The sequence below is a fragment of the Cololabis saira genome, chromosome 12 (genome assembly GCF_033807715.1).
Source record: "Cololabis saira isolate AMF1-May2022 chromosome 12, fColSai1.1, whole genome shotgun sequence".
Taxonomy (NCBI): Eukaryota; Metazoa; Chordata; class Actinopteri; order Beloniformes; family Belonidae; genus Cololabis; species Cololabis saira.
Window position 1 is genome coordinate 14,307,410 of NC_084598.1, and position 26,391 is coordinate 14,333,800.

Here is a 26,391-nt window from a genome sequence, read left to right on the forward strand (position 1 = left end):
TCGCCAACAGACAAAACCTCAGAAAAGTGCATACGCCAGACTTGATTTGTGCGTGAAAGACCGCAACTTTCCATGTTCAAATCACTTTTTGAACATCCGAAAGTGAGCGTAGAAAGTGGCGTACGCATGTGTTTTGTGCGCCGCACGCTTTGTAGCCTACATGAAGCCCCAGGTCTTTACCTGATTCAGCATCTCTTCCAGCACAAAGGGGTCCTTCAGCTCCACAGAGGAAGATTTTGCCAGTCTCACTTTCACCACATGCTTTGTATAGGGAAGACCTTTGAAAAAATACAAAAACAAGTGGAATCAGTTTTGGCAGTTCCTGACACCAGGAATTGCACTAATTTACTGGTGATTTACATCAACCTTAACCATCACAACTGAGTAAATAATATGTATTTACAATTAACCCCATAGAAACCTTGAAGAAAGTGAGCATTAGAACCATAACCAGTAGAATGCATGCACTCTCCTTACCTGAACAAATCACACCTACGTCCTTGACATGTTTACAGTTGTGTATGCCAAGTCCACTGTGGGGACACTCAAGCAGGCTGCTCTCACTGCCACGGCAGGACACCAGATCGAGCCAGATGGGTCCGGTTCCTTCACCAAAGTATGCTAAATGAGGTGCACTCAGGGCAGTCCCACAGTCCAGCTGTCTACAGACCACTGAGGCATCGTTCAAGTCCCAGCCGTTATCGCACACTGTTCCCCAGGAGCCTTCGTTAAAGAGTTCCACTCTTCCAGAGCACCGACTGGGGCCTGATATTCTGACCTGGATGTCTATCAAGAACATATAACACATCATATTGCCAATAATATACACAAACCATAACCAATTATAAATCTCTACTTACCTGAACAAACAACACCAGCATCCTCGCCGTGTATACAGTTATGTTTTCCCAGTCCATTGTGGGGACACTGAGACAGACTGATTTCACTTCCTGAACAGACTACGTTATCTAGCCAGACTTGTCCAGCTCCTTCACCAAAGTATGCAGATGGAGGTGCGCTCAGTGCCGACCCACAACTCAGCTGTCTACAGACCACTGAAGCATCATCTATGTCCCAGCCATCGTCACAGACGGTTCCCCAGGAGTCTCCATTATAGATGTCTATTCTTCCGGAGCACCGGTCTGGTCCAGTTAAACCTACAAGTATATCTATGAAGAATATAAGACTAGTTTATTTGTTTGTCTGTAAAATAAAACCATTGGTAAATATGTTTAGCCTTTCTTAGACAGCAAGGTGACAGGAAAGCAGGTACAATGAGATAGATAAAGGCTTTGACAAGTGGCAAAAGACCCAAGTCAGGTCAGGTCAGTTCAGCTGCAGTCAGGAGTGAAGCTTCTCTACATGTGGCGCCTGCTCAACCAGTTGAGCTGCACAGCACCCCACAGGTAAATATGTCTACTAACCTGAACAAGTCATTCCAACATCCTCAGAATGTTCACAGTTGTGCGTCCCAAATCCATTGTGGAGACACTCAGCCAGGCTGTTTTCACTCCCTGAACAGGCGACATCATCCAGCCAGATGGAACCAGTTCCCTCACCAAAGGATACAAGTGTAGTTCGTGGTGTGCCACAGTCCAGCTCTCTACAGACCACTGAAGCATCATTTCTGTCCCAGTCGTCATCACACACTGTTCCCCAAGAGCCTTGATGGAGAATTTCCACTCTCCCAGCGCAGCGTCCAGTGCCAGTTAATCTGATCCGAATATCTATAAAGTACAGTACATAAGATATCATTTTTGTTTTTGACAGAGATTTACAGCAAACATATGTTGTCTGGATGTATTAATGTGTCTGCAACATAACTGAAGCAATTACTTATCGTTATTGTGTTCATCTCTATAACTTTAACTATTTTTGTTCTGTGGTTCACATGTTACAGTATGTATGTTAAACAGTCACAAAAAATAATTTTATAGTTTATCCTCACATAAAACAACTGCATCTCTGTTCTGGCGAGAATATGCATGGAAGATTCAGATGAGATATTTTCTAACACCTGTCCAACAAGCTAAATTCCAGCAATCAGTAACATCAAAATGTTGGCGGGATTGTGGTGAAAACCATGCTAATTACAGTCACATCTTCTGGTCCTGTCCTATTCTGAAAATGTATTGGTCAAGTATTGGTAAAGAAATCTGTTGTATTTTGAAGTTGGACTTAAATATCGATTATGAGTTTGCTTTGTTAGGAAAAATGCCAAAAGAGATAGTTAAAACTGAGGATAAGTACCTTATAAGAATTTTAAGAATAACAGCTCTTAAACTCATAACAAAAAACTGGCTTCAGAAAGCAAGTCCAGTTTTAGAGAAATGGCGAGACTTAATGGAACAAGTAAAAGAAATGGAGCAGTTAACATGTAAAATCAGAGGAAATCTTGGGATGAGACACATGCTGTGGGCTAAGTGGGAGAGCTGTATAAAAAATGGGGGTGAAATGCTAAGATAGCATAAGACATGAAGAGATTTAAATGCACCTAAAAGCTTACTACTCTTAATACTGAGGCGGTCAATGGATTATTTGACGGATATGGAGGAGTATAATAATAATAATAATAATAATAATAATAATAATAATATGGAGGAGTCAACAACTGAACGGGGAGCACTTAATGTTTTTTTTTTTTTTTCTCTTTAACTTAATTTAATTTAATTTATTTATTTATTTATTTATTTTTATTTATTTATTTATTTTTATTATTATCTTTTTATCTTTGGAGGTACTGTTATGTGCTTGTTTGCTTACTTGCTCTCATGGTGCGTCTCTCTCCCTCTAGTTGTATTGTGTTTATGAAATAAGAATGGAAATAAGGATTTGTGAAAATAGGAATTTTGGCTAATACATAAAAGAGTGAAGTGTAAGGGATGTATAGGGGAGGGAGGTAACAGGGGGGTTAGAAGGTATTTAAAGGCATGTTAGGCCTCTCTTTGCTTTGTTTGTGTTTGTTGTTTAGATATGTCCTTTTATTTTAATTTTTTTATTTTATTTTTTTTATTTTTTTTTATTTTTTTTTCTCTTCGTGTATATGTTGAGGTTGGTGTCTGTCTTATGTCTATATATGTATATTAGTTGTTGTTTTTTTTTTGTTGTTATACTGAACGTCACTATGGTGTGGCACATAGAAAAATAAAGTACAAAAAAATAATAATAATAATAATAATTTATGTGTGCATATTAACAGAATTGGGTATTTTTCACCACTGAAAGTTTTTGGACGAATAGAAACAATCCAGTTACGGTGTAAAAATTATTTCCTGCCTATAATACCCCTTTTTTCAACACTGCCATCTGACCATAAATAGCAGTTGCTCTTGTCAACATTTAAATCCGGCCATAGTGATGTCATCACTGCAAGTTTTGGAGAGGATTACAGTCAGAAAGTCGTCTTCTTTGAAGATATGAAGATGTAGGATACAAAGTTTTACTGTTCCAGTTTATGCCTGGCAATTGTCTTCAAGTGCTCACTGATTTCTTCATAAGACTATTCTGTTGCTCATAGTAGTTTCCCTCCCTCCTGTCATTTCCCTCCTGATTGATGTTAGTATAACTGATAACTTTATCCTCCTGTGCAGTACAGTACATCTGTCTTGTCTCTGTGTATGTTTGCACTATAACATAATCAGTTACGAATGGAAACTTTTTAGAAATTAGCGTTCAACAGTTTTAAGCAAGAACAGTGTCAGGCCAACACACAGTCAGAGTTCAGGGGGCCTGGGCACTAGGCCGGGCAGACCGGCGAGACAGTTCCGGAGGCCGTCCTCGGGTCCTGACACACCGGCGAGACAGTTCCGGAGGCCGTCCTCGGGTCCAGACAGACCGGCGAGACAGTTCAGGGGGCCTTCCTTGGGGCCGGGCAGACCGGCGAGACAGTTTAGGGAGCCGAGCTCGGAGCCGAGCTCGGGACTGGGCACACTGGTGAGACAGATGAGGGAGCCACCCTTGGGACTGGGCAGACAGATAAGGGGGCCACTCTTGGGACTGGGCAGACAGATCAGGGGGCTGCTCTCAGAACTGGGCAGACAGATCAGGGGGCCGCTCTCGGGACTGGGCAGACAGATCAGGGGGCTGCTCTCGTGGGCTTCAGCTCGGGCCTGAGCAGAGTCCTGGGCGGTGGCGTGAGCCAAGACCTTGGCTTAAGTGCGAGCAGGGTCCTTGGACAGGGCCTGGGTGCCGGCTGAGGGAAAAGAAGGGTCCAGTGTGCTGGCTGAGGGACAGGAAGGGTCCAGTGTGCTGGCTGAGGGACAGGAAGGGTCCAGTGTGCTGGCTGAGGGACAGGCAGGGTCCAGTGTGCTGGCTGGGGGACAGGAAGGGTCCAGTGTGCTGGCTGAGGGACAGGAAGGGTCCAGTGTGCTGGCTGAGGGACAGGCAGGGTCCAGTGTAGTGGCTGGGGGACAGGCAGGGTCCGGGGCAGGTGTCTGGGTGCCGACTGAGGTGCATCCAGAACCACCACTGGAACGAGGACAGGGTGAGGTCCATCCGGGACCACCATTGGAACAGGGACAGGCTGGGGTGCGTCCAGGACCATCTCGGGAACAGGAACTTGGTGAGGTGCGTCCAGGACCACCCCCGAAACAGGGACAGGAGGGGGTTGCCGCCGCTGTTGTCTCTTTTGCCTGCACCGAGCCCGAACACTCTTGGGCACACCGAAAGCCAGGCGCGTTCCCCAGAAGGGAGACCCCTCTTCTTTGAACTGTGGCATGTTCTTCTCTGCCTCCCGGCGGAAAACTCCCAGAGGGTAATGTACTCTCCCACTTGGTCCATTCGGGCTGGTCCGTTCTCTCACGATGTTGTGTTGATAGGACCCAAATGCAGGAGAGATGCCAGAGGCAGGACTTCCAAAAAACAGCGATTTATTATGACAAGCAAAATCAAAAGCACTGCAGAGCAGGTGTGACAAAAAAAAAACAACAGAGCCAAAATCAAAAAACCTAACAGGACACATGGAGGGTGGAAACAGTACGGACCAGCCGGGAGCAGGGGAAAGACAATACCAGATATACACAGAAGGGTTGACGAGACACAGGTGCAGACAATCACGACAGATGGGAACCAGGGAAGTCAAGACAAACCTGAAACACAAAGACACAGGTTTCAAAATAAAACCGGAACCAAAGCAAACCGTGACATTACTTCCTTTTTTCCTTTTTTACAGACAAGGTATCTAGAACATCATTAATCAATTTAATGACCCATCTTGTCTCACCCTGTCACTGTTGGTCATGGGGGAAATCAGTTAGAAATCTGGGCGTGATTTTTGACTCTGAGCTCACTTTTATTCCACATATCAAAAACATAACAAAGATAGGTTTTTACCATCTTAAGAACATAGCCAGAGTCCTCCCGTTTCTCTCTCAGGCTAGTACGGAGGTGCTAATGCATGCTTTTATCTCTTGTCGTTTGGATTATTGTAACGCCCTGCTCTCTGGTCTTCCCAAAAAGAACATATAGCCTACAATTATTACAGAATTCAGCCGCACACGTGCTGACGAGGACCAGAGGGAGGGCGCTTCAGGATCGATTTTAAGGTTCTTTTACTAGTTTTTAAGTGTTTTAATGGTCTTGGGCCTTCTTATTTGTCTGCACTACTTTTACCCTATCGACCCTCGCGGACCCTGAGGTCCTCCGGTGCCTTTTAACGATACCAAGAGTCAGAACCAGAACACACAGGGAGGCGGCATTCAGTTATTATGGCCCCCGATTGTGGAACAGCCTCCTGGAGAACCTCAGGGCTGCAGAGACTGTTGATGTTTTTAAAAAGAGGCTCAAGACCCATCTCTTTAATCAGGCTTTAAACTGACTCATTTAACTCTTTATAATTTTCCATTCTCACCCCTATTTTTATTGGATCTTACTACTCTGTTTTATATTATGATTGTATGTGTGGGTAAAGACTACGGGATTGTGTTTTCTATGTTTGTTGGAGTGTGATTGTCGCCTGTGCCTCTCGTGTCCAAGACAAATTTCTCCTAAGGGAGACAATAAAGATTGATCTTATCTTATCTTATATTAATCTTTAGTTTATCCTATTTTATCCTGTTTTATTATCTAATTGTTTTATCTCAATGTTATATGTAAATGTTTTAGTCGTTATTTATGGTCTATTTTATACATTCTATTGTCTTATTCTCTTAGTTTCTAATGTCTTGCTTTCTAGACCTACTTTTAGGATTTTATGTTATGTTATACTTTTAAACTCTTTTAGTGTGTATTTTAACTTCATAGCTTCATAGCTTCTCCTGCTTTCTTGTAGCTTTTAGCTCCAGTGTTTCCTCATGGGGAGCCTCCATGTTGGGAGTGACTCTGGCCTGCAGGGGGGTCATCCTGGGGGTCGTTCTGGCCTGGATGGTTGTGGAGCTCTGCACCACGGCTTTACCGCTGTGGTGTGGACTCCTCTATCCGTCCGGGCCGGGGTGGTCTCTGTGGAGGCCCCCATGTAGCTGCGGGCTATGAGACCTCCTGGCGTGGACGGCTCCCTGTTACCATTTCCTCACATGGATCCTCAGTGCTCAGCCATGTCTATACCTTGTGTCTGCGTGCGTGTCTGTGTGTGTAACTTGGGTGAATTGTAGTGTGCTTGTGTCTGTCTGTGTGTGTGTCTGTATGTATGTAAAGCACTTTGTGCTGCATTCTATGCATGAGTGGTGCTCTAGGAATAAAGTTTGATTTGATTTGATTCGATTAATGGCTCAGAACAGTCTTACTACTTCCTCCTCCCTGAGTCTCCTGGTCGGCAGTGCAAAAATCATTTATGTATCCAAATTACTCACTAGTAGCAGTCTTACTACCTGTCTGCTGGACACAGTTCCTTCAAACCTAGTCCAAGCCATAGTGCCAACAGTTGTGGCAGAAGTTATTAATAAAGTACAGTAGTACTTTATTTTGTAGTTATTATGTAGCACATAATAAATTCCTCGCCAATCCTCAGGCACATTTCAAACACCCTTCAAACAAGCTACAATCATGCCACTGTTAAATATAACCCTCACCCTCACTCTGGTTGAGAACTACCGGCCGGTCTCTCTGCTTCCATTCCTTTCCAAGGTTATGGAACAAGTTGTTTCTAAATAGAAGGATCGAAAATATGATGTCTATTCATAATGAAAATATACTGATGTTCACAACACATTCAAACACAATCCAAATCCAAACCGATGCGATGATAGAGTGTAGTTTAGTGTCTGTGCCATCACTGTTTATCTAGTATGTTTACCATTATCATTTTCGGTTGATTCACTAGTCAAGGGTTAGCACCTCACCAATCTGAATGGTCATAGAGGCTGACGGCTAGTGGCCGATTCTATATGTTGAATCAGTAAAAATAAAGGCCGACGCAGATGCCGACGGATGACTGCACAGGACACACCAACCTGACTCGAGTCACCGACCTCACCCGACTACCCTACGGCATCCGACGACCAATAATCGGGTTGGTGTGTCCCGGCCTTTAGAATGTAGAAGGGAGTCCTGGGATTCGGGAATATCAAACTCATCATCCAGGATGAAACAGTAAAAATCCAGAAACACATCCAGAATATGGATCACAGCAATGTGCTGCTAAGAGAATGTCTCAGAAGGCAGAAAACCAATAAGTAAAAGGAGCTGCTGGAACCATCATGTAAGAGGAAATCCCTGCATGACAAGTATCACAGAGGGATATTTGAGAAGTCCTGTCAGTGGTTAGAAAACGCTGGTCTGAACAACATCAGCAGACAACAATCATGGCAGCTGAAGAACAAAAGAGCCCCAAATCTATCTCATCAAAAGAATTCTGGTGTAGACTGTGAAAAGATGCCCCGAAGATGATAAAAAAACATAGGGTGTACATGGAACACATTAGCCATGCAGCTGGAACATAATGGTACAGAAAGATGGGAAAGAGCCCAGTATTGGGAAACAATGAGACACTGACTATGTTGAACCTTCAAGCTCCACTTCCACTTGATGGATAAAAGGCCTATAATGAGGCACTGGGGGGGGGGAGTTTATATTATTATTATTTTTTTGGCTGATTTTGTCAAATGTGTTTTCTTACCACTGTAGCAAATAAACGATCTCCTCACATCACAGGTCCAACCGCCCCACTTTCCAAAATCAACCAAGTCCGCTGCTGCACATGTTTCCAACTCGCCAATAGTTTGACCTTCTTGCCAGTACTCAAATGTGGATTCATGGCCATCCGACCATTTCCAGGACTCTCTGAAAAGGCCGATCCAGACGTTTACTCCAGAGGGTATCAGCTCCTTTATCACCTGGTTCTCTGTGTTGTTTTTTACGGTGGGCAGGTCTGTCTGGTGTTCTCTGCAGTAGCTCTGAGCCTCAGCCCATGTCATGTTAATGCTGATGTAGACAAATGTCACACTCATCTCTGAAAATAGATAACAGAGAAGGGTTATTTAAAACCTTAAAAAAAACAGTACAATATTTGACAAGATAGGAGAACCTTACACGACCCTAAAATCACACAAACATTACACAGATGTTGAAATTGAGAAGTTTTGCTGCTTTTTGATTAATATGCGGTGATTTTTAATTTTATGTCAGTGAACATGTTTGGAACAAACAGGACATACAGCCCATTCCCTAAATTCCCATTTCCTGCATACTTAATTTTTTCCAGAAACTTTAGTACAGTTTGTTGAAGACAATGTGAATGCGCTAATCATTCTCATGGAAAAGCTTCAACTTTAGTGATTAAAGCTGCAATTGACCAGGATTGGATTGTTGCACCACAACCAAAATAAAGACTAAATTGAACAATGTCCAGAGAACAGTTTCCATCATTGGAAAACTACACCTTTTGGCATCCTGCACAGCTCCCTCTTGAAGCCTGTTTCCAGCACTGCTACTGGGTGAGGATGACTGAATCATGTGTTGAACCAGGCCAACATACGACTACTTTCATGAAACACATTTACACATCATAGATAACTTGCACATTAATTGAAAGAAAATGCTTCCAATAGGCAAATACGTTTTCCGTTGGTGCCCTGATAATAGTGTGAGTGCAGTTGATCCCACGGATTAGATTAGGGAATTTGCTCTTCGCTGCACATTGTGGGAAATCTTGAATATCTGGGTTTCATCTGAATCAGGCATTCCGATACCGGTCTGTTTGGAACGGTTCAGAGATGAACGAGATGTCTGACCTGTCAGCCAACTCCTGCTGAGTAGCTTTTTGTGCTAGGAACCTGAGCATGGAGGACTTGTACTGGTGTGGAGTAACTACTTCTAGTCTGAGTGTTCTTCTACTCTGTAACGCTGGGACCGGATCAACGCAGAGATCCAGAAGGTAAATCCTGAAGAACCAGTTGTCTTCCTGGAGCAGCAGATTGCTGTGGTCCCTGAAGACAAGCTCCATCCAAAGTCTTCTATTGGCAGTGTCTTATAGTTGTGCCAAAGCTGCCATTGTTGCACGATTATGTGCAACTTCACAAAGCTATTTATAGGGAATGCGTATAATTGTCTAGCTTTGTTGAATAAAGATCCTTTCTCACGTAACTTGTTCTTAATTAATATGATCATCCAACACTGTGTTTTCTTCTTAGTGAGACTGAGAGTTAATTTCCTTTCATGTGTGTCGTGTTGTTAAGTGTATTGCACAGTATTTGTCCATACTCTACAGCAGTGGTCCTCATTCCTGGTCCTCGAGAGCTACTGTCCTGCATGTTTTTGATGTTTCCCTGCATCAACACACCTGATTCTAATTAGTGGTCATCACCAATCTTTCCTCCAGGCCTGCACAGTTCTATTGGTGACACAGTAATCTGTATCAGGGTTTACTGGAGCAGGGAAACATCAAAAACATGCAGGACAGCGGCTCTCGAAGACCAGGAGTGAGCATCCACTGCTCTACAGCATTGTATTGGATATGTGGTTGTGTAAATACACTGCATAGATTAGTTTCCAAAAATAACACCTGACATTACATGAACATAAGTTCCAGTCCTTACCTCCAACATCAGCGCACACAAACGGCAAGGCCCAATCACAAGGAGCATTGTTCCACAGTCCAGAATCATTCATGCTTCCACAGTCTGATTCCCCCAAAATATTGCTTGGTTCGTCTGGCGCCCAGTTTCTGAACTCAGACTCCTGTTCTGCATTTGACATGGACCACCTCCAACTGTCCACATCAATGAACAAACCAATCCACGACACCTAAAAACAAAAGTTGATCTTTTTTTAGTTACACTTGTGATATAAAGCAACATGCTTGCATTGTTTATTGAGAATGGAAACATACGTTGCATGTCATGAAACACACACAGACACACATGCGTACCAGTGATGTACGGGTAGGTTAAGATATGTTAAGACTCGTGATTGCCCCATGTTTTCAGCCTCAACCAAAATAGGAACCGCAAATTTTGTTAAACACAAAATAAAACCGGACCTGCTAAGCGACATGTATTCTTTTCTTTCAAAAATGAAATAGAGGTAAGATCTTGATTTTATGAACAACAAATACAAGTGTTGATATGTTAACGTGCCATTATGCATATATCTCCAAGATTTTACAGCATAAGTAAAGACATTGTCTTGCGCCAGCATGATCATAGGCCCAAAGCCTATTTCCTAGACTTAAAAAGGGTTTTTACATCAGTGACTAATTCCTGGATATATCTGAAACATAGAGTTGCTGTTATCCATAGATACAACCTGCCGTTGTTCAGAAACTTCTTTATTAATCAGACTTTCACACATTAGTCATTCAAGCAAGCTAAACATGAATTATAGCTTAATAAATAATTATATTAAATATAAACGCAAAAGACCATCGAGGACGCATGGCTACATTAAAGCTGCAGGGGGCCTTGGCATTTGATTTTAAATTAAAAGAAAAAAAAGAGATCTGGTTCCCCTAGGCGAGGAACAATCCTGGTCCGTCTTAACTTTCTAACTCCGGCTCTCGACGAAGGCGGGCACTTTTTCTGCTCTCTCCCTTATCTGCCTGCACTGCTACTGCTAGTCTCGTCTTCAGAGTCTCTTCTTTTTCACTCCTCCGAAACTCTATAATCATGGAATTGATTAACTGGTCTCTCAGCACAATTGACCAAATTTTTGCGACCAGAAGACAGGGGGTAAGGGAGCCCTCTTGCCCCAATGGGACATTTTTTTCTGGATACACAATGGATTCCTACAAATACTGGAAGCCTTTGTGTCTCAAGATTCTGACTGTCGAGGATGTTGAAGATGCCTTCATAATTGGATTTATGATAGCAGGATTTCTCCTGATCATCCTCTTGATCGGAGGTGGGGGATTCCTGGTGTATCGACAAACGCGTAAGACGTCGACAGCTGTTTTGGCTCTTTCAGAGCTGCCGGACGTGGCTGAAGGATCGAGCAAGGCGATCAACGCTCTGACTTTAACGTTTGGGGAGCAGAGCCATAAGCTGGATGCGATTCTCGAACAGAATCGCAGGCTGGCGGCGGTGTTTGAGCTCATTGGCAAGATTGATAACACCCTGGAGAAGTTGGAAGCTCGGCTTGGCGGGAAGTGATCACAAATTCCTCTGATTGGAGTCGCCATTGATGAACCAGAGACGAAAGGCAGATGGAAAATTACTGGGCTGCCTGTTTTTCAATAAAATTGTTGATTCTATAACCTGGCCTTGACAGAGCAGTCTTGGCCGATTGCTCCGGTCCCAATCTTCCTGGTGGAATGTAAACAAGGTGACTCTGCCCCCACTAACCCTCACCCTCTACCACAAACACCTGTGGATCCCTGTCTCAGAACTGTACCGAGCCGCCTGATAACATCAAGGACATTTGGCTGAGAGCAGCTCTGGGCGAAGGTTCACGGATGGACTCATCGCTTCACAGACAGACACTTACTGATAAACACACACAATTCCCTCAATTCAACGCCTTCCTCGGCCTCCCTCTTATCAGACCCCCCCCCCCCCAACAGTCTCCGGGTTTCAAGCACCAGGCGGCGATCACTTGGAAGTACTGTGCGGGGACCCCCCCCCCTCCCTTTTAACAATAAGTATCTTTTAGTACAAAGTTTTATTGAAGATCATGTTTGTTCAACAATATGGTTCGAAAATTAACATGGCAAGACATATGTTAAACCACCACACCCATTTGTATCATTTAACTCTCAGCTTCAGATAGTTCGAGTTGGACTTATTTGAAGTGAGCACCAAGACACAAGTAAATCTGGCCAGGATTAAGAACGAGCACTTGACACGAATTGGAATCAAACAGGAAGGAAAAGTTTACAATTGGTTCTCTCAATTCAGAGCATTTATACATTGCTAAAACTATTTTTCTCTTGACGTAACTGACCTCTGCGGTTCTTACAACTATCAGCATTTGACAACACTAAGCTGTGGGAGTAAGCCTTTGCTGGAGAGCGTAAATCCGAATGTGTTGTTTTCATTGTATATTTCCATTTCTTGTACTTGTAACATCCTCGGTATATTTTCCATACTAACTACATGCATTAATCAACTTATTCAAATTATCGGATACTATCAACAAAGGGAAACGTAGACGGGTTGGGGCACATCTGGGACATCCTCAGGAAAAAAGGACATGATGGGGTGCGTCCTGGAATGGGAACAGGAAGGTTTTGTTGCCGCCGCCATCTCCATTTCTGCATATACCAGGCTTGAATGCTCTTGGGCCTGCATAAAGCCAAAGGCTTTCCCCAGAAAGGGGACTGCTCTTCCTCATCATCCTCCTGCCGATCCGTCATTGTTGGTTCTGCTTCCCAGCGTGTTGCCAAAAAGCGAACGTCTCTCCTACTGGGTCCATGATGGCTGGGCCGTCCTGTCAAGCAGTGGTAAAATTGGATCCAGATTTTGGAGACAGGAGTTCCAAAAAACAGTAATTTATTAACTTAAAAAAGCAAAAGTGTTGCTGATCAGGATCTACAAAAAAGAACTAGAGCTTAAACATGACCAAGAAAATCCAAAAACTTGACACGTGGAGGCAGACACAGTACAGACCAGGGACGTGCGGTCAGGGGAGGCAGGTGAGGCAGAGCCTCACCTGTCATCATGAAAAGTAAAAAAATAAATAATTATAACATCAAATTTATACTAATATTTGTCCACTGATCTTTATGTATGATTAATTTTGAACATTTATTATAGTCAAAATCCCTGAATTTGCCTATTTCCTGTTCAAATACGGGGCTGAAACGTGAGTTGAGGCAGCAGCGAGCCGAGCCTCACCTCTGATTACGCAATCCATCACAAACTGGGTTGATACGTGCGATTGGCACGTGCTGGTTCCCGTATCTCTGCATGTCGCCAATATAATGTTTGCAGATACGTGTACACCAGTCTATACTCTCATTTATGTTGTATGAATTATAGAATTGCGACGGCCTATACATGGAGGGTGTAGAGCAAATGCACGTTTTTTTCTTACCTTTACGTATCTGTAATATGTACCGTGTGTGCGCGCGTGTGTGTGTGTGCCCGTGTGTTTTTTTGTGAAGAATGCTGATGAGATATAAAATAACCAGTAGCCAATTGAATAAGCTACCCTTTTTGGTTTATATATTTGTAAATCTGACACTAAAGGAGTCAGTGCCTCACCAACCATGAACCTCACCGCGCGTCACTGGTACAGACCAGCGGAAAGACAAGAGAACATATACACAAAAGGCTTGATGAGACACAGGTGCACATGATCAGGGCAGATGGGAACAAGGGAAGTCAAGACATAACTTAAACACAAAGACATGGGCTTTCAAAATAAAACAGGAACTTAAATACCAAAACTGTGAAAAACCGTAACCGTAACTAAAAAACGTGACGCCATTAAACAAATTTTGCAACAAGCCAGTTTCGTTAAAGCCACAGTTCAGTTTTAAACATCAATGCAACAACACCAAAACATAAATCAACATCCACAACTAAAAAGCACCTTCACTTGAGTGAAATGAGTGAGTTTATGGACGAGGAAAGAAGGCAGCTTTGACGGCCAGCCTCTGGTTTACAAGACAGTGACCGCCTCGTGAGAGCGGATAAAAACAGGTCCTTGAGGGACAACTGGCTCCAAATTCAATTTAACTCATAATACATTATTAATACTCAAGGGCCAATTAATTAAGAATGAAAAATATTGCAAATAAAAAATTGCTTCAAATGTGAGTCAATCTCCATAGACCTCCATGTTAAAAAGTCCAACTAGGAATAAACATATTTATAGGCTGGTACAAATAAATGGTTTTCAGTAGCTCCATAGATACATTTTGCATCCGTAATGACTGTACTCGGGGGGGATTTTTCAGCATGTATGATAAACTCCATCCATCCATCCCCCTTTAACTGCCGTTCATCCAAGTTTGGGTCGCCGTCATCATATAAAGCTTTCCAAGAAAATTTGATGAACGTCTAAGCTGCAGATAAAAACCTAAAAGAACATAATCATTCTTATTTGAGTGAAGATAACGGACCACTGCAACGAGTTCTGGGCAGGACTGGAAGAGTCCAGGGACCAGAGTTGCTTGGCTGAGCACCGGATGGAGCTCAGTTGAAACCCCACCTGGAGACGACAGTCTTTGTGTCAGATCATTTTGGCAGCTTGATCTGAATGGTGACTGGGTGAATGGTTTTATCAGAATTAATTGAATAATAGGTTAGCACGGACTAAACTATGTTAGAGCTGTTGCCTTTGGTCATTGCGGTGACGTGGGTGTGTTACGGTCGGCTACCAGGCTTGTTTGTTGGGTGCTCCCCCTCAAAGATGGTGATGACAGGAGCTACCATAATTGTTGCTTTTGTGTCTCCAAAACCACTCTTCATAAAAGTATGGCTGATGTGATAGAAGGGTTTGTCCACCTCTCTTTCTGGTCTTTCTTGTTAGCTGGTGTCTCAACTCTTCATGTCCCTCGTTTTTGTCCCTGGCAAGAGCTGCTGAGAGACACATGCAATAATCCTCTGCAGTATCGTCTGTCCAACAGCATGCTTTGCCTGCACTTTTGGATCAGATGCAAGATCACAGATAACTGCAGAGAACAGTACTTGTGATGTAAAGAAAATGCAGCCTCATGAACTTTGCATAATTCATTACGCAGTTTCACAAATAATGAGAAGTGAAAACCTCCAGTCAGCCAAAGTACGGCAAGATTGAAAATTCAAATTTTATGTAAAACCTCTCCTACAAATAAATGAGAAGCTTGTCACTCTGAAAAAGCTTCTGAGAATCAGCTATAGTTGATGTTGTAATTCTTAATTTTTTTGCCATTAAGAAACGTGTTAAACTTATGGGAAAAACATAGACTGGTTCAGTAGTTGTTGTTTTTCTCTCTTTGCTCTTCAGTGTTGGTGCTCAGGTTCTGAGAAAAGTGGTGGGTGGAGCCTATCTGATGAGTTTTTCTCCGCTCTCTTCAGGCGAAAAGCAGCAAAACACCCTGCACAGGTCGCCGGTCCATCACAGGACCATACTAACAACCACACACACGTGCACTCGCTCCCACGGGCTGTTCAGAATCACCAGGTAAACTCACAGACACGTTCTTCAACTGTAGGAGGATTTCGCTGAAAGCACGGAAAGGACACACAAACTCCAAACAGAAAGAACCCTGCCAGGACTCGAACCGGGACCTCTCGCTCTGACACGCCAGCTCAACCTCCCAAACACAGAAAAGAGAATCAAAAAAGTGAAATTACGTTGCTGTCTCCCCTCTTGCTTAAGTCTGCCATGCCGTTGAGGACGTTCATGTCCCTCATGGTCTCCACGGTGGCCAGATCTACGTAGTTTTCTCTGCAGTAACTCTGAGCTTCGGTCCAGGTCTTCGGATCGTAAACAAAATGGTACCGACGTGTCGCGAGTGAAGGGAGAGAACACAGCGCTGCAGTGACACATGAATTAAGAAATGAAAAGTTCATATGAATTTAACACCCTAAGCAGGATTTCCAGCATCAGACATGGACATCCATTTTCTAATTCTGAATTTCTTTCTGTGATGACCTCTTTAGTAACTGGAGCAATATTCAATTCAATTCTCACAGCGCTGAATACTTTCTCTTTATAAAGATATCTTACACACGTGTAAATGAAAACAAATGCATTAAAAACATTAAAAGCACTTGCCTGCAGCGGTGAGGACGAACACAACTTTCTCCATCCTTCCCTTTGGGCTCTGCTCCTTCAATCTGTGGCTGCTGTAGATATTCAGCTTCTTTTAGACCAGCATGAACATGCAAAAGTACATGAACCATTTGCATTGTAGACCACAGATGTTTATGCTGATGTGTACCGTCATGTCAAAACAATTCAAATTAACTTAATTTGCATAGTCCATTATCACCATCAAAACCTTGAGTGAACAACTCATTTGGCGCGAGGCTCCGGCGTCTGTAGAGGATCTTCTACCGTCCTTGGAGCCGAGGGTCACCTGACCGCCAGACAGCTTCGTCACTACTACCCCTTCTCCACCCCTGAAACAGGTTTTTGAAGCTGAGCCGGTGCTACCACCACTTGAGAACTGGCTCAACTGGAGCTTTTCAAGAAATGAATTCCTTTCATTGGTTTCATTTTTAAGTTGTTCTGTTGAACCACAATTATAATTAAAGCTGCAAGCAGCGATGAACGGGCCTTCGCACCCTTGTGCACGTTCAGGCGTGCTGCAGTGGAAGTGCTTGTATGACTTGCATGTAGATGTCTTCATGCCTGGACATTTAGCGGATGACACCAGCCACGACTCTTTATGTCAAACCATTCAAAAGTTATGGCAGAAAGTAGGAACTATCACATATCGACCAATCAGAAGAAGGGGAGGGGATAATTTGTACCAATTGAGGTGAAGGGCTCAAAACCGAGTCTGATGACACCACCCACGACTCTCTATGTCAAACCATTCAAAAGTTATGGCAGAAAATATGATCCATCAAATATCGACCAATCAGAAGAAGGGGCGGGGCTAATTCATGCCAATGAAGGCCAAGTACTCAAAACTGAGTCCGATGACACCACCCACGAGTCTTTATGTAAAACCATTCAAAAGTTATGGCTGAAAGTAGGAACTATCAAATATGGACCAATCAGATGAAGGGGGGTCGCGCTTTTTGGCGTCTATCGTCGCCACGGTAATGCTTTTGACTGAGAAAAGTAATGCGCATCGTCGCAGGATCACGACGCACATTTTGATGTATAACACACCTTGGTGCACGTTACGCTTTGGGCGAAGAAACGGCGGAAGAAATGGCATAAATTGCGCCAAAATTACACAATCAATTCAAAATGGCCGACTTCCTGTTCAGTTTCGGCCATGGCGCCAAGAAACTTTTCTTTAAGTTCTGACATGATACAGGTGTATACCGATTTTCGTGCATGTACGTCAAACCGTAACCGGGCTTGAGGCACAAAGTTTTCTAGGGGGCGCTGTTGAGCCATTAGGCCACGCCCATTAATGCAAACCATTAAATATAAAATTTTTCGCCAGGCCTGGCTTGCGTGCAAAATTTGGTGACTTTTGGGGCACGTTTAGGGGGGCAAAGAGGCCCTCATTTCGTCTGAAAAATAAAAATAACGAGAAAGAACAAAAAAAATTCCTACAGATACAATAGGGCCTTCGCACTGTCAGTGCTCGGGCCTTAATTACTTTTGTCAGTTTCAAATCATTTTAGTGACACTCTCTCTCTCTCCCTCTCTATTTATAGATCCACAGCTATAAAGCGGTTGAAGTAAGTCTAATCCCTGCATGTAAATGTTGAATTGGAGGTGGCCAGGTGCTCTGTGCTTATGCCACAGTTCCAGTCCCCAGAGGTACTGACTGCATGGTTAAGTTATTTACCTGCTTCAACACACCTTATTCAAATGAATGGATCACCATCAATGTGTCATCAAGTTAAGACAGAGGATAAAGAGCACAAGAACATCAAGCCAGCACTTCAAACCAGCAGAGATCCAAAAAAGGCCTGTCAGCTCAGCCAGGACCACACAGCAGAGCAGCTCATCAGATCAAGACCAAGTGGTCCACCTGCATCTCAAGGACGAGGGACACTTTGGACGACATGTCAGACAAGAGTGTCATGAAGGATGAACCGGCAGATCTGAACATGGGTGACAATCCAAGTTCTTTCAGGCCACCAGAATGTATGTCTTTGTTAGAATAATTGAACATAAAGTAATCTCATATTTACTCCAATTATCTTTACATATAAAATAACATTAGTTAGTGTGTGTGTACGAATAATACAGTAGGTGAAGAGTTTGTTGCAGATAAGAGAAGTCAGATTGCGTCACTGCGAATGAGGTCATCAAAGAGCTATCTGTGCAAAACAAGGACTGCTCCCCAGGTTGAACATACCATACCATGCTGTTTCAAGGTCAAGGACGAGCAACATATATCAAGTTGAAGATAAGGAGTAGACGTGAAGAGTTGCAGGTGTGTTTTCCCTCTCCCTTAGAGCTGTAACTCTTATTGTAACTCGGGACCACCCTAAGGAAATAAGGGGGGGTCGGCAGAGTGAGCTTCAGAGCGGTAGGAGATTGTAACTGAACGCATCTCTATCTGTTCTCTTTGCAAGTAAAAATTTAACCTCTTGTCTTTCTCTCTTTTGTATTAGGTTTTGGATGTTCTAGGTCAGGGGTCGGCAACCCAAAATGTTGAAAGAGCCATATTGGACCAAAAACACACACAAAAAATATGTCTGGAGCCGCACAAAATGAAAAGTCTTGTATAAGCCTTAGAATGAAGGCAACACATGCTGCATGTATCTATATTAGTTAGAACTGGGGGGAGATTTTTTTTTTCATTATGCACTTTGAGAAAAAAGTCGAAATGTCGAGAAAAAAGTTGAAATGTCGAGGAAATAGTCAAAATTTCCTGAAAAAAGTCAAAATGTTGAGAAAAAAGTTGAAATGTCAAGATTAATGTTGAAGTACAATCTCGAGAAAAAAGTTGAAATGTTGAGAAAAAAGTCAAAATTTTGAGAAAAAAGTTGAAATATCGAGATTAAAAAGGGAAGGAAAAAGGAGAAAAAAGAAGAAAAGGAAAAAAGAAGAAAAAAAAGAATAAAGAAGAAAAAAAAGAGAATAAAATAAAAAAAAGAAGAAAAAAAGGAAAAAAAAGGTCAAACATTTTTGAAAAAGCTCCAGGAGCCACTAGGGCGGCGCTAAAGAGCCGCATGTGGCTCTAGAGCCGCGGGTTGCCGACCCCTGTTCTAGGTAGTTTGAACCTGAAAGTCTTACTGCGGTCTCAGGGACACAGGGGGGCCGATGACCGCCACCAGAAACATTCGTCCAGAGCCAGAATGTAGGTCTTTAGGACTAGCCAGTCAAACACTGATTATTCTAAACAAACAAACAAACAAACAAACAGGTGCAGGAGATCAGGCTGGAGAGGCTGGTCATTAAAAAAACAGAAATGCTGAATGCTGAGTAGGAAAAGCGAGGGCTGTGATGGAAACTTAGCATGAATGTCACAAGATGATTGTCGGCTGTATGTTTGCACTGGCTCCTTCTCAGAACGACTGCGTCTCGTTATGCCAAACCAGAATCAAGTTATCTATTACTGCAAAGAAAAGAACCACATTTGGGAGTCCTACATCCAAAGCAACTCCAAAACCAAGAACACTGGCAGCATCAATGGTCAATGTCACACTTTTTTAAATGTTGCAGCCATCTTATTTAAATTGGTCAATAGTTTCCATGAAAGTTTCAACTTCTGATATATAGATTATGTTCTATCCGGGATAAAATATGGGTTTATGAGAATTGCAAGTTATTGCATTCTGTTTATATTTATTACTTACACAGCCTCCCTTCCTTTTTTGGAATGCTCTCTGCATTTATTTTCATTTTGTGGAGATTTTAAACAGAATACATCTAATTATTTCTTGAATAGATTCGTTTTTAACTCTCTAACTTGTGCTTCTAAACCACTATATGATTTAAAGTGAATGTTTGTTTGAAGGTTGATGTTTAAGAAGGTGGATACAGTTAATCTTTTCTCATTTCTCTAGTCAATAAAAAACAAAAAGGAAAAATTAGTCAAAGTCTGAACTAACTGATCAACAGCATTATGTGCTGACCTCTGTTTCGAATCACAACAATGTTTATTTTTTTATTTATTTTTCCTTTGATAAGAGAAGAAAATAAATTCCACGAATAGCCTTTTAGTCAGACGGTACATTCCCAAATGTGGTTTATTACGTCAAGCACAGTTTCATCCAAACCCAGAAGATCCAGTTGTCTTATCAAACACACTGAGAGGATGAAATGTTTGGAGATAACTGGTTGTTCACAGATGGGTAGTTAAAATGATCGGTCTGTGTAACGTGCTGACTTTTCCACGAACCGGAGCATCTGAATACGCTGATAATTTCCATTCTGGTGTGTAGATGTGATTTCTTGCTTGTGTTGTTCTCTCAGATGTAAGTCGTTTTGGATAAAAGGGTCTAAATGACATTAGTAGTAGTAGTAGTACTAGCAGTAGTAGTAGTAGATCCACAGAGACAGTTTCAGCATGCAGTTGTACAATTCCATGGGCAGCACTCCCTCTGCTGGCTCCGGAGGGGGATTTAAATACTGTACCAGACTGACTTGTTCCACAAGTTCCACATGTCCAGACTGGGGCCTCTTGTACAAAGGCCGCGTTCAGACTGCAGGCAAATCTGATTCATATCTGATTCCTTCTCATATCCGCTGACTGTCCACACTGTTTTTAGCAAGTGTCCAAATCGGATCTGGCTCTGTTCAGACTGGGCCACATCATTGACTGATCTGATGGGTTGCCGTAGCAACGACGTTGGAGCGGAGGCGTCACCCAGCGCGTGTATTGTGTGAAGTCATGTAATTGCGACATCAAAAACAATAACAATACGTGCGTCCTGCCCACCCGATCAAAGGTTATGGGGATCCTTTATTTTTGTATAATTTTATTTTTTTATATATATAAAAAAATCCCAAAATATCTGTACCGTTTCTGATTGGGTCGGAACTGCGCATCATTTTTAGACACAACAATGAACGCATACCGCAAAAGTTGTGTCTCGGCGGAGGGACCCGGCGTCCCAGCAAAATGAGACACAGAGAAAAGTGTTCAGAACAAAACCACCAGCAAACTAACAAACCAACCAACAAAGCTCAGAGTTAACAAAACGACCAGCAATGAACAACTGGCAGCCCCGCTCTCTAACCTCTCCTCCTGATGAGCTGACGGGCTGCAGGTTCAGGCTCACAGCGCGACTGAAGGCTGATTTATGGTTCCGCGTTACACCAACGCAGAGCCTACGGCGTAGGGTACGCGGCGACCCGCACCTACGTGGAAATGCGGTCTTTTTTTCTGCTATTAAAACATGATTTGTAATGTGAATTTGCAACACTTAAACTACAAATAATAGTTTTTGACGTGACATCAGAGATTGTACATGCTCTCTGCGAAAGGATGAGCTCCACAACTGGAAAAGGGCGGGTGGTTTGGAGCGTCTGGGACAGTCATATCCGATCTGAGTGTTTGGAGCTGTTCAGACTGAGACGCATCTGCCCAAATGCGATATGAATGAGATATGAAACTACCTCCCGGAGGTGGTTTCGATCTGGTTTGCAAAAATCGGATCTCATGCGGTTTGGGACTGTTCAGACTTCAAAAGAGTCATCCAGTTTCAATCTGGATGGGCTAAAAATCGGATATTGGCTGGCAGTCTGAACGCGGCCAAAGAGTGCATGGATTTCAACGTGAATCCGTGCGTGGAATTCTTGCTAAAATACTCGTACTCGCACTCGGTGTGAAAAATATGGTATCGGGGCATCCCTAATTATAAGTATCACATAACCATCATTGTTGCCCATTGTTCTTGTGGTTTGTTGTGCTGGTCATTGCTCGGGAGTCATATTCTGGGTCTCTGGAAAGCGCTTAGAGACAACTTCTGTTGTAATAAATGCTATATAAATAAATTTGAATTGAATTGAATTGAATTCATGGCTGTTTAAAAACAGATGACAGGTGTGTTGTGTGCGAAACAAACATACAACAGAAATACCTCTACCTCTTTCTGGTTAATTATTTATCAGAAAGCCATCATTACTGCTACTTGAGTCTTTAAATATTTGAATATCTATAAGTGCTTAGCTAACTTCCCAGGAGCACTTGTTATGTATGATATGTGGCTTTGTGTGTCACTGTGGCGTCCAATGCAAATAGTTTCCACATCAGTTGCTCATTTCAGTAGCTACAGAGCAACAGGGCGAAACAGGGAGCAAATGATGGAAACACTTATCTGCTTATCTGCTGTACTTGGTAAGCGTTTCATTTAGTTGTTCATGTTTTAGCTTAATATTTTTTAATTGATTGTATTGTCATATCCTTGGAAAGGGAATAAATAAGGAGCTGCTGTTACACCGCAGTTTTCTCTTTATTGCTGTACGCAATACTGAAAGAAACCTCTTTTAATTTAAAATTGTTCACATTGCTGAAAAAATTGTTTGCAGTTAAAATAAATGTTCAACCTAAGATGACTTCCTTTTTTTTGTATGTCTTTTGTAACCTCCATGTTCTTGTATGTCTTTTCAGCATTGTGTCCCGTCTCTTCCCTCGATGCTCGCCACTACCACTATGTCTATGAGGAGAAGAACTGGACTGAAGCTCAGAGTTACTGCAGAGAAAAGTACACAGACCTGGTTACTATGGAAACCATGGAGGATGTGAAGATGCTGAATGACCTGGCGGATACAAGCAAACTGAAAGCTGATCAAGTAAATGTACTTTTCTTGTCTTTCTCGTTCAAAAGAACAACCTGGAGTTAAAACTGCACTGGGTGTACAGTCAGGTAGAAAGGCGTAAACTCTCTATCAGGCTGAAGAAGTAAACATTTGCAGCAAAATACTAGTTAGTGTTAACACAGAGTGAAGTTGTGTCAAAATCAACAGTTGTTTGTAAGCCTCTGATGAGATTCAAAAACATTATTCCTCTGCTATGATAGTTTGTCTGAATTTCAGGACCTGTTACTATGGAACCAACTTCCACTTTGGCTTAAGGAGGCTGACACCACCTCCATCTTTAAAACCAAACTTAAAAGGTTTCTGTTTAGTTAGTGTAAAACTCTAGTGTGTTAGGGCCAGTTGCAGGGGGCACCAACATGATCCACTGAGTGGTGCCCATCACCCCTCCTTCTCTCCTCTTCTTCTCTTTCCTTTCTTCAGATCAACTCTCAATTATTAATTAGAAGTATCTCATCACCACAATTGTTTTCCATTGTTCTTGTAGTTCATTGTGCTGGTCTGCCCCTCCTTTTCTCTTCTGTGCATGTTTTCAAGCGAGGGCTTCAGGAGCTGCATCCTGCCTAGCAGTCCCGCCCTCTGATCATCCCACTTCTTCCTTCCATCTGTCTGTATGGATGTCTGTTGGATGCCTGCTGACATGCTGACCTGCTGTCCCACCCTTTTTTCCTGCTCATGGATAATTACCAATATATTTTATCTTTTGTACCTTTGACAATATATCTGTGCTTGTCTTCTGTTCTTTATTCCTCTCTAATCTCCCTTTCCCTGCACTACCCGGCTGGCCATCGGCAGGAGGGTCCCTCTTCATGATCCAGGCCCTGAGCCAGGTTTCTTCCCTCCTAAAAGGGTTTTTCTTGCCACTGTTTGGCTTAAAGTTTTTCCTCCCTTTAGTGGCATTTTTAACCTTCTACTGTTTATGTAATCATTATTCTGGGTTTCTGGAAAGCACCTAGAAACAACTTGTATTGTAAAAGATGCTATATAATTGAAATTGAATTAATTTTAATTTAATTGAATACATGTAGCATAATTAACGAAGCACGAATAACTTTCCATTTTCAGCTGGTCTGGATCGGGTTGTACGATGACATGAACAGCTGGAGGTGGTCGATGTCTGACAGAAAGGAGACAGAGTTCACAAACTGGCAAAGTGGGGAGCCAAATAATCTCGATGGTTACGAATACTGTGTCGAAACTGACCCTTATGCTGTCTGGAATGATAAACCTTGTTTTGCAGCCAATAAACCAGTGTGTGCTGATGTCACAGGTGAGGATTTTATAGTTTTAAAGATCCACCACAGCTTTTTAGATCTCTGCTTCGGTTCCTCAGTGTTTTCTGAGTACAACAATGACTTCACTCTTCACTTTTCAGGGCAGACAGTGACATTTGTCTTCATCAACATCACCATGAACTGGACCGACGCTCAGCACTACTGCAGAGAACACCACACAGACCTGGCCAGTGTGAGGAACATGATAGAGAACCAGAAGATAAAGGGTGTGATACCTGCTGGTGAATATGTCTGGATTGGTCTTTTTAGAGACTCCTGGAAGTGGTCGGATGGAAGTAAACTCTCATTTATGAACTGGAATAAAGATGAACCAGATAACTCAGGAGAGAATGACACATGTGCAGCAGCAGGCGTGAAGAACTCTGGGAAATGGGAGGATGGGAACTGTGTCATCAAGAGACCATTTATTTGCTACAGAGGTAAGTGTTGTGGTCTGCAGGTTTGGTGTTGCTGTTTATTAGGGCCCGAGCACTGACAGTGCAAAGGCCCTATTGTATCTGTAGGAATTTCCTTGTTTTTTTTTCTTTTTCTTATTTTTCCGACGAAAGGAGGCCCTTTTTGCCCCCCTAAACGTGCCCCAAAAGTCACCAAGTTTTGCATGCAAGCCAGGCCTGGAGAAAAATTTGATATTTAATGGTTTGCATTAATGGGTGTGGCAAAATTGCTCAACAGCGCCCCCTAGAAAACTTTATGCCTCAAGCCCCACAATACGGTTTGACATACATCAAACTCGGTACACGGAAAATCGGTACACACCTGTATCATGTCGCAACTTAAAGAAAAGTCTCTTGCGCCATGGCCGAAACCTAACAGGAAGTCGGCCATTTTAAATTAATCGTGTCAATTTATCCCATTTCTTCGGCCGTTTCTTCGCCCGAACCGTAACGTGCACCCACGTGTGTTATACATCAAAATATGCGTATCTATCCTGCGACGATGGGCATTATTTTTCTCAGTCAAAAGCGCTACCGTGGCGATGATAGACGCCAAAAAGCGCCCCCCCTTCATCTGATTGGTCCATATTTGATAGTTCCTACTTTCTGCCATAACTTTTAAATGGTTTGACATAGAGAGTCGTGGTTGGTGTCATCGGACTCGGTTTTGAGTCCTTGAACATAATTGGTGCAAATTAGCCCCGCCCCTTCTTCTGATTGGTTGATATTTGATAGTCCCTATTTTCTGCCATAACTTTTGAATGGTTTGACATAGAGAGTCGTGGGTGGTGTCATCGGACTCGGTTTTGAGTCCTTGACCTTTATTGGTGAAAACAAAAAAGATAATAGCTGTTAACTTTCAGGATTAACAAACTTTTTCTCGCCATTGTACCTTTCTCTTATAACTTTGTTTCCAGAACCATTATCTCTGTAATAAATGACTGCAGAGGAAAATTAAGTTGAAAAACTGACCTTTAAGACAGACATAATGTTGAATGCTGTTTTTTTTTCTTCATTTATTGGTTAAGACCACGTATAAATGAAGCCTGTTTGTTCTCCAAAGCTGTTCCAAAGCAAGTGGTGAGACTGAAGTTGATAAAACCCTCCTCTCTGGACCTGAAGGACCCCATTGTCCTGGAACACATGTTGGATCAGGTATCTATTTTTACAGTTCCTTAGGTTTTAAGATGGAACAAAAACAACATCAGCACACATGCAGTATAACAAATTTAAAGTAAGTGGCATCAAGTTTTGGTGTAAATATTATACAAGACTGTTGAAGGGATGCATTACGCAGGAGTTTAAAGTCAAATTGAATTTAATTAAGTATTTTATTGATCTAAAAGAAAAAGTCGCCAATGAAGTATAAATAAATGAAACTTTCCCAACAGGACAAATGTCACATAAAGTTTTGTTTTCTTGAACAGTTCTTGAAAGTTTTGTTTTCTTGTAATGATACAACACTAGTTTTCCTTGTTCGGGACGATTCCAGTTAGTCTTTCAGTAACATTTCAGGAGTCACATTCTTGTATTTACTGTGTTTCAGCTCAAACAGAAGCTGAAGGAGCAGGGAGTGAATGGAGACGTGAAACTCAGCTGGAGGAAGCAGTCGGATGGAAACATCTTCTACAAGGAGAAGACAGAGGAAGAGAAGACCACCCCAAACAAAAATGAACTTTGAATTTGAATTTACTTTCTAAAATTTCTGATCTATTTTGAAACTATTTTGTTTGAGTCTTTAATTTGTGGGATTGTTTGTAGGATTAACCCTGTTATTAATTAGAAGCTTTTCATAACATAATTGTTCTCCATTGTACTTATACTTTGTTGTGCTTGTCTGCCCTGGGGGTCATGTTTTGGGTCTCTGGAAAGCACCTAGAGACAACTTATGTTGTATTAGACGCCTATATAAATAAAATTGAATGGAATTGAATTGAATATAGATGATAACAATGGTG

General features: G+C 42.4%; 1 protein-coding gene and 1 pseudogene across 1 annotated transcript; one reads left to right on the forward strand and one right to left on the reverse strand.

Moving 5' to 3' along the window:
* Positions 1-340: 340 nt before the first annotated feature.
* LOC133456213 (macrophage mannose receptor 1-like) overlaps positions 341-26,391 on the reverse strand; it is a 33,860-nt pseudogene continuing 7,809 nt past the window's right edge.
* Positions 22,160-26,361, forward strand: LOC133456317 (macrophage mannose receptor 1-like). Its single transcript, XM_061734791.1, has 6 exons — positions 22,160-22,225; positions 22,499-22,680; positions 23,770-23,974; positions 24,080-24,418; positions 25,497-25,588; positions 25,980-26,361. The coding sequence occupies exons 1-6, from the start codon at positions 22,189-22,191 to the stop codon at positions 26,112-26,114; spliced, it is 990 nt and encodes a 329-aa protein (XP_061590775.1). The 5' UTR covers positions 22,160-22,188; the 3' UTR covers positions 26,115-26,361.